This window comes from Corvus brachyrhynchos, unplaced genomic scaffold (genome assembly GCF_000691975.1).
Source record: "Corvus brachyrhynchos isolate BGI_N302 unplaced genomic scaffold, ASM69197v1 scaffold54, whole genome shotgun sequence".
NCBI lineage: Eukaryota > Metazoa > Chordata > Aves > Passeriformes > Corvidae > Corvus > Corvus brachyrhynchos.
The window spans coordinates 2,261,388-2,282,251 of NW_008237902.1; the positions used below are offsets into that span (position 1 = coordinate 2,261,388).

At 45.8% G+C, this 20,864-nt stretch overlaps 1 protein-coding gene across 1 annotated transcript in view; it reads right to left on the bottom strand.

Annotated features, from left to right (window-relative positions):
- TCF7 (transcription factor 7 (T-cell specific, HMG-box)) overlaps positions 1-20,858 on the bottom strand; it is a 69,082-nt gene extending 48,224 nt beyond the window's left edge. Inside the window, exons 1-2 of the mRNA XM_017732982.1 lie at positions 20,751-20,858; positions 20,241-20,350 (exon numbers count right to left, since the gene is read on the bottom strand). Of these exons, the coding sequence (XP_017588471.1) occupies positions 20,241-20,350; positions 20,751-20,760 (120 nt within the window). The 5' untranslated portion in view covers positions 20,761-20,858. The remainder of the gene's footprint in view (positions 1-20,240; positions 20,351-20,750) is intronic.
- Between the last annotated feature and the right edge of the window lie 6 nt (positions 20,859-20,864).

Genomic DNA, 20,864 nt, shown 5'->3' on the forward strand with positions numbered 1-20,864 from the left:
GGCGCGGCGTGGGGGCCCCCCCCGGCCCCCCCACCCCGCCTGCCACAAACTGGCTCCATGGCTGTGTGCTGCCAGCTTTGCTGCCAGTTTCTGCATCCCAGCTATCCTGCCATCAAACAAGCCCAGCAGCTCCACTAGCGACCAGCAGCTCCAGCTCTTGCTGGCTCTTTTCAGGCCAGCTATAAAGCTGGTAAACACTTGGACTCGTCTGACAAAACATTCGAGCAGGAGGAAATGGGGTGTGTGCAGAAATACTCCATTACATATTGTAATGGCAGACATTAATTCAATGTTAATAACACTTTGCACTTTTCAATCACATATTCTAAAACCCTTTAGATAGGTGGGGAAGCATTTGGCTGATGATTACTGGGCAGAGCCCAAAAATACACCCAAAGGTGTATTTTTCCCTTAGGCACGAGGAGATGAAGTGACTTGTCAAAGTGGCAGAGCTGGGAAGGGAATCTACATTTACCCATTTCCAGACCTACATTCCCATCTAGTTGCCAGAAAGAGGAGTTAATTTAAATATTACCGTTTGCTGACCTACTTACAACACTACCATCAAAACTTGGAAGCCGTGATCAAGTATATTCCCCTCTATAGTTGGGCTTTTTTAGGATAACACTATCTTTGAAGTACGCCTTTCAGCTGCATTAAACATATGGATCATTATTATTTGCTCCAGTTTCTTAACGAGTCCCTGTTTGATGCAATTCAGCTGCTGCAGACTCTGAATAGACTGTAGCTCAGCTTCACAGCCCTGAAAAACACCTTCCCAGCGCAAGGATTGCTCTCTGTTACTGTGACCCCATGGCCATGTCACACTCAGCCCAAGAAACCTGTGCAGAAAGAGCAGAAAGTGTGACTGTTCTTGTACCTGCTCCTGTTTGTTCTCTTCTCCTTGGTTTTCTTTCTAAACAACCTTCTCCTTCCTCAGCCAGCCCATCTTCAGTACTTGCTGGGACACTTTGTCACCTTTTATTGTCAGCCTTCCTCCCTTCACCAAAACCCCAAACCCTTTCCTGCTTGCAGAGAGTACTACAGGCATAATCGAATGTCAACAACCACAGCATGCAACGTGAAAGACATTTACAACACACCGTGACTCCTTCCCGACAGGCACATCACCCACCACGGCTCTGCTCCTGCAGTTCCTTGTGTCCCAGTCCCCCACAGCCCACCAGGCATCTCAGTGCCAGGCAGGACAAACCCCCAACGGAAACTTAAGCTACTGTCCTAGATTAAAAAAGCTGATAGCAAAAATTTGATGTAAGAGGACAGAGGAAATGGTCAGCATTGTGCCCAGTTTTGAGGGCTGACCTTCCTAAGTAGGTCACATTGTGTGGAGGGGAAATCACGGCTGCCCGACCCCGCTCAGCAAGAACCTCCTGGGTACTGTCACCCCGACCACACTCTGCTTGTCCCACGCACTGCTGGGAAAGCCGACCTGCAAAGCTGCCTACGGCCATGGAAGGGCAAAATCCCCATTTTAATCCCCTGGGCAATTCCACCCCAACCGAAACACCATCCCCAAACCTCCGTGTGCCTCTCCCTGCATCTCCTGGAGCCGTTAGCCGTCCTCAGCCTCGCCGTAACCTCACTCTATCCAGACTGTTTACAGACATTTTATCGAGGTGCACCAGGTGTGGATGCGGTTACCGACTTTGAGACTGTTTACCTCATCCTCCCTTCTGCATCACATTGTCACCAGCTGTATGTAAAAATCAGATAATGATGGTACTTTGGTCACAGCCAGCTCAGCCTCTGCACCTTCCCTTCACACATGCACTGGAGGACGCAATGCATGTACAATCCTCGCAGCAAACCACACACACGAGCTGCTGCAATCAAATATCTGCCTTATCTTATTTTTTTGCTGAAGTAAATTACACTGAATTTTTTTTTTTTTACCCTTTTCAAAACTGATACACAAATGACAGGATGTTGTTGAAGGAAAATATGAGCTTTCATAAGCTATTATTATTAGCACATGTGCACCTCTCTGCTGCTTTGATCTTACTGTAGGTTTGTGTTTATTCCTCCTGACTCTGTACCAACTGAACTCAAACCTGATGTCTGCTCCGATAGAGATCACGAACAATTAAAGTTGGATTTGTTAGCCACAACACTGTGGAGCCAGAGCTATGGGATAATTACCAGGGTGACATTCGCCCGAATACACTATATATAGTTTTCCCAAAGTCTCTGGGCTGTGACAAGGTGTTTGCTGTGAAACGGAAGGGCGGTGATGTGTACTGAATGAGCGCTCTTTGATATTTCACATGTAAGCTAGAGCATGTTCAGATTTTGTTTGCAGCGGAACCGTGCTGCTTCTATTGTTTTCTGAGCAGAAAAAAATAAAGCAATGTTCAAAAAAACCATTACAGGCTGCCTTAAGAATGGTGTCAAGGATTCACAGCCATCTCAGCTGGGTCAGTGACCAAAAGAAGTTTATATATTATTACATATAGGGTTTTAAATACTTCAGCTGGCAGCATGGAGTCAACATTGCTGCAGAAAAGGAATTCCCAGTGTGATTCTGCTTCGTTCATCAGGGAATCCTCTGCTGAGCTCCAATCCATTACACAACCCCAATCTCTCCAATGCAGAGGAGTTGTGCAGGAGTTGGACGGGGCCCTGCACAACTTATCTCTTGGGTGGCATCCCTGCTGATGGCAGGGTTGGGGAAATGAGAAGGTCTTTAAGGTCCCTTCTGACCCAAACCATTTTATGATTCTGGGATTCTGTGACTCCAGTCAGGCAGGGTCCATTTGTGCTTGGTACTGTGCAGACTTACAGGAGTAGAGTCCTTCAGCTGTAAAGGCAGCTGAAAACAACCACATTTACTAAGGCAGATGGAAGGAATGAGTTAAAGAGAATAAAGTAACAAGAATAGGACAGGTGTTTTTAGACACTGGCTTCATGCACAATTAAACAAAGATTTAAGTGCGGGCTTTAAGCCCAGCCATGCTCTCACACATCAACAGGCCATGGAAGGCAGCACGTGGGGATAAGCACTGCAGTGGTGTGTGAGACTCATGTCTGGAGGAGTGACTAAGTCTATCCATTCTTCCCTGCATCTGTGGTGCTACAATCCCCTTCTCTGTCCCCATGTGGCACAGAGAAATGCATTAAAAGCACCCCTGCAAAATGGGGAGAGTGATGGATTTCTAAAACCCTGCTCAGCTCATTGACTTCACAGTGCCCCACCAATGTTTGCAGCCCCATCCATGCTGGTGACATGCATGGGCTTGTGCAGACTGATGCCACCAGTCTCCGTGAATGCCACCAGGTTTGGTGGTGACACACAGGTGGCAGGTGGCTTGCAGTGCTGGCACAGGTCCGCTGCAGGACCAGATGTTGTTTGTATTGAAGGGTGATAACAAACTGTGCGACAGCAGCATTGAGAGGCTGGAGAGAGCTATGGGAGAAATACATGAGGGAGAAGAGTACATCAAGGAACAAAGATATTCTTGAGGAATGGGTCTGTGAAAATTCTAACCTGGTGAAAAATGCTACTTATTCAACAAACAGAGTGAAAAACACAGAGCCCAGACAGTTTTTGAAAAAGACAAGGAGTTCACAGGACTCTGAAAATTCCCCGTCAGCCCTAACAACTGTGGAAAGGAATTGGGAACGGCAGCAATCACAGGAGACAGCGGCTGCCAGCACTGCTGAGTGATATTTACATCAATGTCCTGCCAACAATACCATTACTGGATTATCAGGGTGGATTAAGCCTTTAGCCAATTACCCCAACTGGTAAATTGTAGATTGTCTAGACTTTTTCATGTTCAACAATATGCATGAAGTTTCTCTTTATCGCTACAGCATCACACAGTGCTCTTGTGGGATGTAATCCTGTGCTTCCCCAGGAGGTTCAGGTGAGCTGTGCCTGCAGCTCCTGGTTGCCTTAGTGTGGCCCTGTGCACAGACAGATTTATTTCAGACAGGATTCTCATAAATTCAGAACGACTTCCAAATTTCTTGACTAGGAGATCAAAGAGGCAAGCATTTGCTTCATGCCATCTGGGGAGCTGCTCGACAGGGCAACGCTGTCTGGGGAGGGGGGAGGAGAAGGGAAAAAAGAAAGTCTTGGAGATTATGCCCTCAAAAACAAACTTAAATGCCACCCTCACATTAAAAAGCACTGGTTGGCAGTAACAATTAATTTCTTAACTGAAACCCGCCCAACTGTGTCCAAGTGTTTTAATTTGCCTATTGCTACAATATGCAAGGGAGCTGGCAGTAATGGATTTGCAATTAAAACTAAAACTGGCAAAGAAATCGCAAAGCTGGCAAAAGAGCTAATCTGCAAGCCATGATCACAAGATTACGAAGTGTTTATGAACATGCTAATTACCCGAGCACATCGCTGAGAATGGCTTGTAGGAGAGAACACTGGGTTTGCGTGATCTAAATCCCTGGATCTGCACAGCCAGCCCAGTCCATGTTCTACCTCCTTCCCACAGCTCCCAGGTGCTGGGGAACAGAGGGAATCATTGTGGTTCCTGTGTGGAAGCAGGAAGAGGGACAAGGGACTGAGAGACAGACGGTCCCTGTACCCTCCTGCATCACAGCAGGGGAAGCACGGATGGCAATCGCCTCTCAAGCAGGTAAATGCCAGGAGTCACTGGGACTCAATTGGAATATGGAGACCAATCAGTGTGAAATTAAAATCAACCTGAAGAAATAGTGCCCTATTTACTTTCATCCTTGTTCTCTCTTGGCTTTATAAATAGTTATTCCAGCAGGTCCTGGATATTGCCAGTTGCAGAGCACACAGCCCATGCTGCAACCTCTGGGAGCAAACAGGCATCTATTGCCATGGGCATGAAACCTTCATGAATTACCTGCAAGGGACAGGATGGGAAGGGAAAAGGGCTTAAAAAGTGATCAAACATCCATGCAAACAGCTCATAACAGCAAGTGACAGTGGTCAGGGGCACCATGAAGAGCAATTCTGAACCACGGGAGAGGATTTCAAGGAGAAAACAGAGTGGAAGAGTAGTCCCAGAATGAAGGGCTACTGGGAAAACTGAGATTCTTTAATATATAGGATTAAGGATTGCCAGTATCCTCAGGGAGGAAATGCAAATGGGGTTCAGACCATTTTTTCCATAAAAATTAGGAATGAGAAAGAATAGACTTTGAAGTTCAACATGTTAGCAAATGAAAGCAACAGCAAAGGAGACACAAAGAGAAAGCAAGCCCTGGACGCCTAGAATTATGTCTTAAACACTTGGTACCGAAAGACAGAACCTGAGGTGATGAGGAGACTTCCCTTAATGCCATGCACAGATCCCAGAAAATCTCTAGATTAGAAATTGCCTGAGAAAAAAAAGTATTGCACAACCAAGGCAGGATGGAATACAGCATCCGAATGGATTCTTCCTGCCTTATTCAGCCAGACTGGGATGATGAGGCTGTGTGGAGCACAGCGAGGAAGACATGATGGCAATACCAGGTTGCTCTTGGATGCATGGAGTAGGGAGAGGAAAAAAAAAAAGGATTTCTGGAGGGTTCTCTTTGCTCTATGAAATGGTGGCTGAAGTTGGCATAGAAGGAGGTGACAGTTGACAGACATCTGTGGAGATGTCACAAATCCAACGGGCACTTCTACAGAGATTTGCAGGGTTGGCTGCGTTGACAGGGACTGACCATGCCCAACACCCTCATGCAAGCCAGGCAGTTGGTCTAGGCTGCACAGAGGTGATGAAGGACGCGGAGGACACTGTAAGGACACACAGCAATAGTCATCACTGGGTCTGGCCGGGGATGGATGGTCTTTGTGGTGACTCCTCGGAGGCATCAACGGTCTCACTTGGATCTGGGAACTGGTTGGGGTGGGCACTTTGTATTTGGCTGATGGTCATTTCAACCTGTGTACTTGGGTAAGGCAATTACAGAGCGAGTTCAACCTCTCATTACTGGTGGCCGTGGAATGCCATGTGTCAGGAAATGGCACCCGACCATTGCTGATGCTGATAAGTGCTATGGAGTTAATTGGCGCTACGGAAAGGGTGGTTCAAGGGAGAAGAGCTTCAAAACTTGGCTTGGACATTAATTTATCCATGCCAGCCTCTAATGCACTGTCAAGCAGTTAATGTATGTCCGGATTTGGGGGTAACTGAGTGAAACTTGGGAGTCCATGGCCTAGAGGAGATGGTACATTAGGATAAAGCAAAGATGAGATCATGTTGGGTCCTTCAGACTATGAACGCTGTGGCTCTACAGTGGCTCCTTCCTCAAAGGGAGATGTGTAGAGTCTAAAAGTTCAAAGATTATAACACAATCACAAAGTCTTCAGTTGGTTGGTTTTTTTTTTCCTTCCTTTAAAAATATATTTGGGAGAAATGTTTCCTAACATCCAGAAATTTGGTTAGCTCCTCTGTACTTTTTATCCAGCATCTAAGGCAGGCTCTGCTACTGCTGGGGTCTGCCATTCTGCCTCTTGCAAGGAAAGCCCCAGATACAACTGTTGCCTATTTAAAGTAATCTACAAACCAGTTTAATAAAAGCTGACTGCATCTGCTTCCATGTTATTAGTTCTGCCCCAAAACTCTGTTCCTGGCAACACAATGTTCCACGCTAATGAGCCAATTCTTCCCCTCCCATGGCAGTACTCCTAAACCTCCACACCATTCAGTTCACAAAGTTACCACCCTGTTTTTCCCTCGGGGGAGGGAAGGATTGCAGCTGCAGAGGGGGTTCTTCAAATAATATGAAGGCCAAAGATCTGTGGGAAAATCTGCTCTCAGACAAATAGCACTTGGGGGCATCTGCAGAGAGAACCAGCCCCTCTTTACTTCTGTCTGGGTCCCACGTCCTTCTGGCAGCAGAGTTTTTTGTGAACCAGGCTGCCATTAATCCCCTGCCAGTTCCTACACCCTACCATCCTCTGTGGGCAGACAGCACCGAGTGGGAGATAATGCTGCAGGGAAGTGGCATTTACTTCAGCTGGATTTTGTGGCCTCTTGGGAGAGTTTCAACTTGGGGCAGTTATTTCTCACCCGCTCCTGCTGCAAAAAGGAGGGATTTGGTGTAGACCAGTGCAACTTTTCTCAGCTCCTTTTCCAGTGAATTTTCACCCACTCTTGCCATTTTCTTCCTGTAGCACTGAGCGTGAGATAAACAGCGATTCGAGGTTATCGCGCTGGAGTGATGCTGCCCAGATTAAAGCGAAATCAGATAACTCATTACCTAACTGAAACTTGCTGTTAAACTTTTAGAGAGAAGTGATAACATCTGAGAGCTGGAGGACTCTGCTGCCCTGGCAGACACCCTGCGGCACCCCAGCTGAGCTGGGGGGGCTGCACCCCGGCTCTCCTGCCTGGCTGCCTCCGCACCTGGGATGGGGAGATGCCTAAGGATGTGGAGATGCTGGGATGCAGAGATGCAAATGCCCAGGATGGTGAGATGCAGAGATGCCCAGGATGCAGAGATGCCCAGGACACAGATTCAGAGATGCCTGGGGTGTGGAGATGCCCAGGATGCAGAGACACAGAGATACCTGGGATACAGAGATACAGAGATGCAGAAATGCCTGGGAAGCAAAGAGGCACAGGGAGCAAGGCAGAGCCCCAGCCACCACAAACACATGTGGTTTTGGCCTCCACACACACACACCTGGAGCCTCCAGTAAGGAAAATTTAGGCTTGGGAAGCTGACAAGGGCACAGTTGATGGCTTTCACATTCTACACATGATGTGCTTGCAAAAGCCATCTTTACCCTGTTGTGCTGAGTTTCCTCGTGATTCTAAAAGTTGGACTGAACTCATCTGACCGCCTCCTCTCTTGCTTTCTGCTATAAACCTTTCTGCACCCCATGCGACAGCAGCATCTCCCTGGAAAAGTTTTCATCCACTTCAGACTTTGCCTCAAGCTATTAACTGACAAACTGGCAGCAAACTACTGTTAAATGATTTCCTAGAGATTACTGTTTAAGTAAAAAAGGTTCCAAGATAAATAGACTCATTCTTCATGACAAGGAATTTGAATTATGCATCCAGAAGTTTGGTACATGTGTCCAAAAGCTATGCTGTGTGATCCTGTGATCAGGAGGTTGTTCTCATTACCATATTACAAGTGGGTAAATAAATGACATTTGTTCCTGGTGTAATAACAAGGATTTGTGTGTCATGTGTATTTCAGACAATGTTTTGAACCATGCCATCATCACTGCCATCCAGCTAACACCACTCTGTGAAATTATCATTTAGGCTGAGAAGGTGATTTGTTTTTAAAGGAAGACGCCAGTTGCCTTGAAGGAGTTGTGGTCTTAGGGCCATCTGCAACTTCCTAAAAGATTATGAAATTGCAATTTGTTTAATATCTCGAAGTAAGTGGTCTAATAAGCAGCACAGCTTACTCTTTTAGGCTAGTCCTCTGGTCATTTCTGAAACATCCCCTTTCACAGCAGCCTGTGTGGGATTTTACATTTTATTTCAGTATCGACATTGCCATACTCTCCGAACATCACTTACACATGAAACGATAAAGCTCCACAATGCTCCTGGGGGAAACTGAGTCAGAAAAACAAGCTCCTGTGGGACTGGGAGCTGAAGCTGGGATAAAACCACGCTTCCTCTGCCACAGCCCTGCACGGCAGTTACAAGACTATCCGGTTCCTCCGCTATAAAACTCGGTAACATGCCTCACTTCTTACCTGATTTTGAGAACATCCTGTGTTAACACATAAACAACTGGTGCTACTCATGTCTGTTTATTTGGCTATTTACACCGTCTGCCACAGCACCTGGTGCTCTCTGGTAAGAGGATCGCTCGGCTCCCGTATCAAATGAGCTCCCGGGGCACAGGCAGGAGAGAGGCAGCTCCCGCCCACAGAAACAGCAATGCACCCACCCCACAGTCAGGCATTTACCACTGGTTTCAGAAGGAAATTTGGATGAAGAGTTATGCTTTTGGATACGGGAGCTGATCTTTCAGGGATTCACTGCAGCCTGCCTCATCCATCACTATGCACTTATGTGCAGATCCATGCGCTAGATCTGTACAAATAGTCTATTATAATTTGAAAACATTCTATTTTACAGATTTTGAATATATGCATGTAGTTATATACTAGTTCCAGTAAATGTCAATAGCCAAACAACTGGCACTGACATATTAAGTAATTTTCTGTACTCTTGAGTCAAGAAATTAAATTTTCTCTACAACAGCTCTTGCATTCAAGTGCCGCCAGAAGTCCCAGTCAGGAACATTTGGTGCTTTTACCTGAAATCTGCTCCTAGCAGAAAAACCTGAGCTCACCAGAATAGTAAAAAACTGACATTGACAGATATAACCCCAGTTTCAGCCACTCAATTAATTATGGAAAAGAGAAAAGGGCTTAAGCACGATGCCAGCTTCAAGCATTAAAAGAAGCATTAAAACTTTTTAGCTTTTTCTAAACACCACTGTCTATTGCATTATAAAGAGCAGGATGCCAATAGAAGCCAAAATTTCTCAGCCCTCGGTTGGAAAGAGATCCTTCAATTATTGATGACTCCATGTACAAATTAATGCATTTACACTATAAAACTATTGCCTTGTCAAGGTGTTCCCATGTCTCCTAGTCCAGCTGTTCTAGGGAGCTAAATTAGCAACAGTAAACCCACTTCTGTGAAGTCATTTTACAGCATTTGATTCTTCAGAACTGCTAACAGCCTGCAAAAAATCAACCAACCAAGGTAAAAACTGGAGAGTCTGTTTGCCTTGGAACAGGACCCCCACCCTGGACCAGAGACAAGAGCTGCCCTGCAGTTAAAACAACCTGGAAAAACTGTAAGTCTCCCTGTAAATCCCTTGGAGCTGCATTGCTGGGTGAGTTTGCGTCCTGCCCCACGACAACCAGAGCTACATCTGATTTGAATGAAACTTCAGACTTCATGATTTTCATGCCAGCTATTTCAGAAGCAATGTCATTTTCTTCAACACCCTGTTATTTCACTTGCCATCTCCACAGATTTTGCTCCAGTTCCAGAAGCAAACTTATTTTGAGGATATAGACTCAAGCATTTCCAAGTGGTTTTAGAAGGGCCACACACTTAAAATCCAGGATAGGCTTAAAACACAGACTTCAGCCACCCTCATGTGAAGGTGTGCATCTCCAGCACCATCATATTACTTATAAAAGAAAAATGCAAACAAGAGATCAGAGCTGAAGATTCCAACATTTTTCAGAAAACTATCCCTATAGTAATGCTTTCAAACAAATAACAAGTGAAAACCGAAACACAAAAGCAATAAAACCAAATCTGATGAGCTCTTCAAAAAGATCTCGAGCGATATCAGCTGGCAGGACTCTGTTGTCTACCCCAGAGCTACAGCAGTTGATCCCAGCCAGGGTTTTGCTGCAAACACACCGAAGCCAGGAGGCTGCAGTCTTTCATATTCCAAAACAAAAGCCAAGTTCTGATCACTGGGATGAGGAAGAAATTTTTTGTTGTGGATACATTACTGTGTAATTACTGCAGATTTCATTTACTTTCTTTTGAATACTACAGCAGATACAAAGGCTGCATAGATGTGGCAACTTCTTGTGTTATTATCTAATGCCCTAGGTTTACATTTTAACAGTTAGTTCCCCAAAATACCAGGGATGTGTGTGTCTATTGAAGAAAAAAAAAAAAATCCCTGCTGGAAGACAGGGAAATACAACTCATATTGCCAGCCACTGTCAAACTGATAGCAAGGAAAGAGTTTCACATAAAATTTGAAAAAAACCCCACGAAAAGTAATGTACCCATTTTCTCAATAAAATCAGGGTAAGAAACATGGGAATAAGATCAGAAATTAATGCCCCTGGGTAAAGGACTATCCATGGGATGAGATGTAAAATTCCATAAAGCACAAATATTGCTAAGAATATTCAAAAGTCAAAGCTTTCTGTGGGTGTGCATGCATTGAGATGTCAACACAACTATTTCATGATCACCGAAATTGCTACTAGCCTGCATCCTCTCTGAATGGCTATTTTTAGGACCTGGCCTTTCATGTGGTATAATGATGTGGATTTTACAAGAGCATTTATAATGTGTTTCATACGGTGTACAGCCCTGGAGAAATTGCTTTGTATCAGAGAAAGTAAAACAAAAAGTTTTGGATGTTTATTTAATTTTTTTAGAATTTTATTTCTTATTTTATGTTACTGCATCTGGTTTCAATTTTGGGTTAATATGCATATTTAATTTATCTACTTATTTAATTTATCTAAGCACTCCAAGGAATACTCAGCACAGCATGATGCAATCTTGCAAAACATCACTTGGATTTCTAAATCCATATATTCTTTTGGATGGTGAGATTCCAGATCTGGCAATGCCACAGTCTGCAAGCCATAGCAGGAAGCCAATGCTCAAAGGCCAATTTTTGACCTGGGGTTTGGTGGTGTCAGGGGTTCTGCTGTGTCTCCCACTTAGAATCCAAAGACAACAACTCCTCCTCACTAGCCCGACTCCCGCACCAGTAATTCCAGGGCAGCAGCAGCACGTTCATCGCATCAGCCTCTCCATGCTAAGAACAACAAATTTTCATGTGGTAGATCTTACGACGGTTTATTTCCTAAACATGAAAGCAATCTCTGCAGTGCCATATCCTCAGTGTCAGAATAAAAATGCCACATTTCTGATCCTTTCTGAGCATTTCGCTGCAAAGAGTCTCTTCCCAGCACTTCTTCCCCAAGCGCCTTTATAATCACAGCCCTCTTGCACCCATTCAAACACACCTTATGACCTTGGGCTTTCATATTTTACTTTTGTGTAGGTCCCATCAGAGCAGAACCTCAGTTTATGCTCATGGACGCTACTCCTCAGAACAAACCACAGCAGAAAACAAATTCAACATAGAGCAGACAAGCTGAATCACTTAAAAAAAAAAAGAAGTCTTTTTTTGGTCAGTCTGTGATTACTATGTAGCTCTTCAAGGCAGACGTGTACTTTGTATATTACAGTTCCAGATTCTTCAATGGAACAAAGGAGATACTGTTGAGACTTTTTTTTGCCTATCATTTAATCAAATGCAAAGTTGTTATAACCGGAGGGGAAAAGTGCTCTAGATTCTAGTATCCAGTTTTACTTTGGTTTCAAAAACTTACCACAGCATGGTTGAGTTTATTGTTTTCTTTCACAAAATACTAATTTTGGGACCCCGTGAAACACAATGAACCAGATTCTTTTCATGGCAGCTGAGCTGTGTTTAGCACAGAGGTGGTGAACGGGAAAGGAGCAGTGGTTTAAAGCCACTGTGGTGACCTCTTGCCCAGCCCCTCCAGCCAGCAGGATGCTCTGGATGGGGACAGCTGATTTCATCAGGTTTTGTTAACCCTTTTTTACTGACCAAATGTCCCACTTTCTCCATGAATCCACTTCAAAGAGGGGGTGGTGGTGGAATAGTCCTTCATTGGGAATGGTCATAAATAGCATGTCCAGAGAAAGGCAGTGGAGCTGATGAAGGGTCTGGAGCACAAGTCTGATGAGAAGCAGCTAAGAGAGCTGGGGGAGCTCAGCCTGGAGAGAAGGAGGCTCAGAGGGACCTCCTTGCTCTCTAAAACTACCTGAAAGGAGGGTGGAGCAAGGTGGGGGAGGGGGCTCAGTATTTTCTCCCAAGTAACAGGCAATAGGACGAGGAAATGGCCTCAAGTTGCACCAGGGGGAAGTTTAGGTTGGATAGTAGGGAAAAGTTCTTCATTGAAGAGGCTGACAAGCCCTGGTACAAGCTGTTCAGGGAAGTGGTGGAGTCACTCTTTCTGGAGAGATTCAGAAGATGTGTAGATGTGGCACTTGGGGACATGGTTTAGTGGTAGCCTTTAGTGGTAGGGCTGGGTTCAAGGCTGGACTCGATCTTAGAGGGCTTTTCCAGCATAAATGATTCTATGATCCTAAATTATAAAGACTCGAAGGCAAAAACCAGTGACAGCGCAGTGCTAAGTTGCTCTGCAAGGAGGTGCAGGTAAGAGCTCTTTGTCCAAGATAATTGACCAAGAAAAAGATCCTGCTGATTATCAAGCCTGAGAGGCACATGGTGTTGCAAACCCTTCCTTTATGAAACGAAGTCGGTGGGTTTGTGAGCCACCAGCAAGTGCTGAACTGGCAGTCTCATGGTGAGAACAAGACCTTGGTTGATGCTCACAGAGGGTTTGGTCCAGACTTTGCATGTTCTTTGGACATTCACCCCATGAAACACTCGCAGTGCCTGGGGCCTGGAGGGAGCCGTGCCCTCTTGGACAGACCGCTGGACAAGCCAGCAGACAGAACAGGCACCTGGTCTTTACTGATTCAGCTGGATTAAAACTGGAAACTAGGAAGTGAACAGCTCTGTATCCTGTATCCAACCCTCTGAGTCACCCGTTCGCCTACCAAACCTTTGTTTCATCCTCCAGACACAGAGACTAATGAGCAAGTATCTTGTTATAGCCTATTTTTTAAAAGAGAGATTCAAAGAACAGCACATGAAAGAGCCTGGAGGGGGGACTCACATGTCCCAGCTTGGCACCAGCCTAGGATTTGATCAGGCTGAGAAGTTTTCCCTGCCACAGTGGCTCTGCAAGGAGTTCAGGAAGCAACTTGTACCTACTCTGCTATTGCTGTGCCCTCCACCCACCATTGGTAAATGATGAGGTAAGAGCATGTGTACATCAGGCTGGCAGAGATGCTGACATAAGCCATCTCCTGGCTCCCCGAGCAGTGAGGTGGAGTGGCAAAGACATAGGAAACCAAGGGCCCTGAGCAACCTGGTCTAGTGGCTGGTATCCCTGCCCATGGCAGGGGATTGGAATGTGATGATCTTTAAGGTCCCTTCCAACCCAAACCATTCGGTGTTTCTATGAAGTGAGCAGCAAACAGAAGGAGAGTAGCCAAAGCCTTGGAGGGGTGGGATGAAGAGAAGATCCCACAGTGGCCATGCCTTCAAAAAGACAGTTCTGGCACCTAATCCCTCTTCAAATCAATGGAACAGAGAGGGGAAGATAATCCTTGAGGATTTGTTAAGGAAATTGTGACTCACACATGGTACAGGAGGTTTTAGTAACTGAAGAGTAGCACATGCCTGACTATTATTCACCCAAACCCACCCTGTCCAGCACAGCCTCCCTGTGACAGTAACAATGCTCACAAGTGCTTGGGTCCTTCCTCACCTTCTCTGTGGTGAATTGGCAAGGGGACTCAAAGGCCAACCCATAGGAAACAAAGGCTAAATTTGGTCTTGATGAACCATGGCCAAAAGGCAGACAAAGAACTGCAAGTATGAAATTAATGGCAAGCTGTAGATGCTTCCTCAAAACTGTTGATGTTCCTCAGCACTAGGCTTTGCTCTGCCCATAACCACCATTCCGTGTACACACAGACACAGTCCACACCAGACTGCCATCTTAGGTGTGCAGCTCACACCAACCCATATCCCAAAATCCTGCTTCCCTTGCAGATTATGCTGCAGATAGAGAGGGTTCAGCCTGTGATTAGGATCTGGCCCTACACAGAAGATCTATGACAGCAGGCAAGAGAGTTGTCCCTCCAGAGCCAGCAACGTCTGTGTAGTCACAGGAACACACGCGGGGTTACTGGCCTGGGTACCAAGGGAGAGCAAATGCCAGCACACCCTACTGCATGGATTAGCCAGGGTTTTCACCCCAATGCAGGAATTTAATGGTGCCAATAGAGTCATGGCATGAGAGGGATCACAAGCTGTGAAGCAACACACGAGTGAGCACATTGCAGAGCCCCGCCTGCTCCCCCTTCTCTCAGTTACCGCTTTGGATACCAGACCAGCTCTGCACTTCTCATCTTGGACATGCCATGTGCCACTCAAAACCAAATCACTTTGTTCTTCACAGTTAAAATTTCAAGCCCACTAATCATTAACATGGATGAGCTTTGGGAACTTCAGTTGATGTTAAGCTTCTGCTTTTCTCTCCAGATTCCCATTATGGTCAAGCCCATAACATTTCACAAACAGCAATGGTCGGAAATTTGCAGGAACAGTGCCTTTACCATACATATCTCATAGCAACTCTCCACCAACAAAGCATCCCATGCCTGGGAAGCCAGTTCCAGGGTAGCCTGTGAAGGAATCCCACTGGGAGAGCAGATATTGTTGAATTGTCTGAATCCTGTGCACACTTATTCACATTCACAGATTTACATAAAACTTGCTTTTGTTTCCCTGTGACATTTTGCTTTCTCTTTTTTTCATTCCAAACAATTTTAAAAGTAAGGTTATATTAGACCACACACATGCAGTGCTGTATCATGTCGCTGCTTCTTAAGCAGAACTCTCTAATTTATTTCAAAGGGAAGTTCTGCTTCAAAATTGAGGGTGTGATATGAACTCAGAAATTAACACAAGAATTTTCCTTGGGGGGAACAAAGACTGAATCAGACATGCAATAAATGACCTCGTAAGCCCTGTGTCTTGGTACATCCACATATCCAAAATTGTTCTCTAATATAAAATATTATTTTCACCACTATCTTATTTCAAGCTAGGTAGAAGAGCTGAAAGAAGTGGATTTGCTTTGGTCAGAAGGGAACAAATTACTCATCTGTCTGTCTGCCAGGAGGTCCATCAGCAGCCACTGCACTCCTAACGCTTTTTGCTGGGAACGTTACAATTTATGGGGACAGGGAACCATCCTGGTGAGGTCCTGCAGTGCAAGCCCTGCTGCTAGGGAACCTGGCTGGGATGCTGCTCTCCCACAGCAGCAGGCACTGCTGGGAACACGCAGAGCTACTGCTGGCTTCCAGCTGCCCTCCTTCCTCCCTCCACACACAACATCTGGAGAGGGATGCAGCAGTGCTCTCAGAGCAACAAATCCCCATCACATGGCGACTCCGGGGAGTTTTCCCACTGATTTCAAAAAGATCCGAACTCAACACAGGAAAAAGCAATACTAAACTATTGCCCTGACAGTGCAAGTCAGGACAGAAAGGCAGAGAAGCAGCTGAGCTGCAGATTTCCTTCCTCCAGCTGCTGGTGGTGGGGGGGGGCACAGTCTTCTGCTGCAGAGGGATGGAGCAGAAGGGGATGCAGCAGGAGCAGCCGTGTCCTGGGGCTCAGCTGCTGTTGCTTCAGCTTCTGTCCAGTGAAGAGCAGCCCTAGACTGTAGCTCCATGCTTTTTGACCTTGTGTTAGACATTTGGGCCCTGTGGCCCCAGGCCAGCAGTCACTGCACTTTCATCTTGCCCCACCCAAGGGGACATTTCATACCCTCTGAACAAGCTCAAGGAGCTCAGCGGACCACAGGGACCAGGCTCTGAAAAGCAACATTATTTGTGAGTCCTGCTGTCTTATTTGGGGACTTCAGCTGTGCAGGGCTTGGGAAGGTACCCCCACTCTTCTGCTCCCATGTAAGCTCTGGTTTGACAACTTAGTAATTAAGAAAATGAGGTAGTGTCTGTTTTCCAAAGAAAAAGAGCCTCTTACACTTCTGTTTCTCATACAGGCAGAAAGTCAAGTGCCTCAGCTTTACATATAGAACATCTTAATCCTGCCTTTACACTCCTCACACACTCAACAAACACATCTGAGGTGCACAGAAGGTATGAAGAGCTCCCCTCGGATCTCTCCCATCAGTGGGAGCAGGGAGACCTCGTGCCCTATATACAGGGCAGCATGGCTCATTCCCCTATTTTATAAACCTATTTACAAAATGAACTTAAAGGAACTTATAAGTGCTCCTTTTACCATTTAACTACCACATAGTACAAGATATAACAATGTTCAGAAAACCCCCTCAGGTCTAAACTCAATTATACAACTGTAGCAAGAAAAATATTTTAATCTGATCAAAGTGTTAACATGTTTGACCATGTCTGACCTCTAATGTTTGTAACCACCTAAAAGGCTGATGTTCTTACTAAGGATGTACCTTAATTTGATTTAAAGTCATTTGTACTATTTAAAAAAGGATATAGTTTTATGATTTTATATTTAATTTAGAAAAACAGTTCCTCAACTTTTTCATATTCTTTGGAAGTTTCTTGCAGATTTTTAACCCATAAGTCCTACATATTTCACTCTGGGAAAAGCTGGACTTTGCATAAGACGGGATAAAGTGGAGCCATGAACGACCACACACACAACACCTGAGAGCCAGGCGAGAGACAGCTCTCCTGGGGCCTTGCAGTGTCAGGATTTCAGACACACACACAGGCTACGCCAAGATGCTCTTGAACACCCTTGACTGAGAGTGTGCCTTCCCCAGCCCGGCAGGTGATGGGGTTCACAGCTCCCAGAAGAAGGGACGCCTGGGCTCAGCCCTCTGCCTTATCCTCAGCTCTAGCAGCACCTCCAACCTGCCCGCGCCCCCTGCGACAGCTCTACTGCCAGTCCAGGAAACCTGTGCCTGCCAAAACCAGCAGCACTCCAGCTGAATCATCCTACACTGGCATTTGCCACCTTCAGCCAAGGTGGGCCACCCTGCTACGGGGAGCTCCTGCCACCCCGTCTGCTGCTGGCCCTCCAGGGACCATCAGCTGGGCTTGGCTTTGCTGCTGATGGCAGATACCCAGCCATCTTCAGAGCATCACTCTGGAGCGGCAGCAGAGCACAAAAATAACACAGCTGCGTGTGTTTTGGTAAAAAGAGGCAATTTTGGCTGGGAGTTGTGGGGAGCTGAGCAGGATGCTCGGGTGAGCAGTGTAACAGTTAGTGGCTACAAACACCTTGAGGGAAACAAAGCAAAAGTGACGCTGCTGAGAAAATCAGAAAGAAAATAGGAAAGCAGCACCCCAGTATTGCTGGTAGCAACACACCCAGCCAGGCAAGCACTGGGGCCAGTCCAGAGCCACTTGCAGCTCCCTCACAGGGTTCATGGGGGGCCCATCAAAAAAAATGTGGTTTTACAGAGCGTTGTAGGGCAGGGGTTCAGCCCCAGCCTCCGTGCCGGCTGCTCTGTGTCTTTCAGGGAGTTATGCTCTATTTTCAATCAGGTAAATTACTGTTTTCAATGTAAAGCCCTGACAGTTTGCCAAAGTACTCCTGGGTTAATTTTTTAATTGATTTTTTTTGAAGATTCTAAAATTAATCCTACTTGCAAACAACTGTTTCCAGGAAGCCTCATTAACCAAAATACAATCTCCACTATCAAGTGCACGCATGACTGTGATACGTAATCCTATTCACTCACACAACCCTCCTCCCCGACTCTACTTGTGCTAAAGTATTAATTAAACACACTTTTATGGATGGTTAAGTATCTGCAATCTTTGGTCACAGATCTGACCTCCTCAATTATTGGAAGCAGCCACCAGATTATAGCCCACACTTTATGTAATGTACACAGCAGCAATAAATCTCTATGAGAGCAATCCATAATTTACCATGATAACCTTTGCAGAGTCAATAGAAATATAAGACAAAACTGCCCAGAATAATATATTGGAATAGTAATTGTAATAAGTTGAAAAACCGCAAGACCTGCCTTCATTTGAGGAAGAAATCTTCCCTTGTCTGTTAGGGAACAGATTTTTAATTGAAAACATCAAATCAGCTCTTCATAAACCACAGCAGGATCCAAACAGGCCTAAAGGAAGCTGGCTGAGGCATTGGATGATTTTGGTGGCTCTCAAGGGGATGGGATCATTCCTTCTCTGCTACTTATGTTTTCTCCCTTTCAAGATCTGCACAGTCTATTTGCTCCTGTCTGCTGCTCTGACAGTAACTGCTTGGCTTTTATTCTGTTATCAAGAGAAAAGGTGATTCCTAAATCACAATCTACTTCATAGCCTAGCTGCTAGTAAATAGGCTACTGCACTCTGCTGCCCATCTAGGAAGAGTTTAAGATTAAAAGAAATATTCCACTATAGCAAAAAGTTGCTGGACTAATGTAACTCTGGACCTATCCAGATTCTATCTCAGGGAGCAAATGAAATGTGTTTACATAAGACAAATGTAAAAGCATTTAAAGTTTATTAGGAAGAGAACAGCTTAATATTTTAGGGGATGAGTGGGATACCTGGTCCCTGGACAAGGTGGGAAGCACCAGAAGAAATGCTTATTTGGGTTACAACAACATACATTGGGCCTGCCTTGCAAACACTTCTTTTCTTGCTGTAAACTGAAGGAAGACTTAAAAATTTAGGGATAGATCCTCAATATCTGCAAACTTCAGCAAAGTTCCAGCAGTCTGCAGCCAAGAAAACTGAATCCCCTAGGAAAAGCTGTGTGGGGTACAGGCAGGCTCTTGCAGGGACCTGTTTCCTGCTACCCAGGCCAGCTGGGTCCGGTGTGAGGATACGGCACTGATTCCTACAAACAGTACCGAGTTTCATACTCCACAATCCGTCAATTTTTCATAACACCAGTTTTACATCCTACTCCTCTTGTGAACAAATGACCGGATTAAGGATGGGTTTATAGATTCTTTTAAATTTTATCCCTTTAAAGGTTAAAACCTGAACCTGAAGTAAACCAAATTACATTCTGTCCTCACTTGCCGATGGCTAAAGCAGAACAATGTCTGAAACAAATGCAGCAGTGCCGGCTCCCAGGAGCAACACCAGCACCGACTGTCTGCTGCAATGTCAAGACATTATTTTCTGAAGTTCTGATAGAGATGGTGATGGGAAAAGACAGCTTTTGTAATGAAGCCTTTAGTTTAAACATTCAGATAGCAATACTTAGAAACATGAGAACATACAGAATTACTAAAGCTGATTTAAACCGAGAAGGAAAAACTTTACAGGAAGAAGACAGGAATAGTCCTCCAGCAGCATGAAGCCTTTTCCTAAAAACCTCTATTGCCATTTTAGAAGCACAAAATCCACTTTCTGGGCCATCATCCACAACAGAGCCCTAACACACAGAACGCCAGAACCTGGCTGTTTTACGGGCAGACACATCGAACTCAAGCTCAGCTGCAGGACATATCCCTGAACACATACACAAAGACCAGGAGCTGCTCCCTCCAAAGCCCATGACCCAGAAAAAGGAAGAGACATTTTTCCATCAGATATTAGGATTTGACTGCTGGAAGAGTAAAGCCAAACCTAGAGGATGAGGAGACTGGAAAAGCAGCTCCTCCAGCAAATTTAGAGCGAAGCAGGAGCTTCCTGCCAAGCATCTCTCCCCCTTCCCACTGCTTTTCCCTTCGGCTTGGACAGAACAGTGTCCAGGTATTTCAGAAACTGGGCTCCAATTTGTCAGGAAAAAAGCATGTGTAGGTGCCTGCACAATACCTGCAACATACTTTAGAAGTGAGAGAGGCCACAAACTTCTCCATGAGGAGAGGAGGAACTCACCAGAGGTGACATAGATCCATTGGGCAGATATGGATCTGAGAGCATCAGGAAAGGGTAACCGGAATATGCAGATCCTTTATACATCCCTGGGTCCTGATGTTTCATACCTGCTGAAATCAATGTTCCCTGTAAAAATTCATCTTATGACAGGTGATTCCCCTGCCTGTTGGGGGTCCCCAAAGAGGTTACAGCATGTTGTGGGAGTCTTTTTGTTCCCATACTCCTCAGAGAAGGTGTTTGGGAGTGCCAGGGTCCCCCATGAGTGCGGACTCCCACAGTGGGGACACTGGGAAGCCTCGGTGCTGTCAGGAGTAGCTTTCCAGCTGGGAGCTGTGGTGGCCAGGCTGGCATCCCTCACTCCCAGGGGTGACAGGGTGACGGGCTGGGGAACCGGGGGGTCACCACCCCGGGGAGGGTGAGCAGTAGACGGGGCGCACTGGGGGAGACCGGCAGGAACCGGGAATGAGGAGAGGGGGGACACACAGACACGCGGAGGTTGCTGTGACTAACCATCATCCATGTGGTCCGGGAGCTTCTCCTGGTACACCCTCTGCGGATCCTGCACTCGCCGGAGGGCCTGCACGGGGAGGAGAGAGAGGGGCAGCGCGGGGGCGTGGGGCGGGG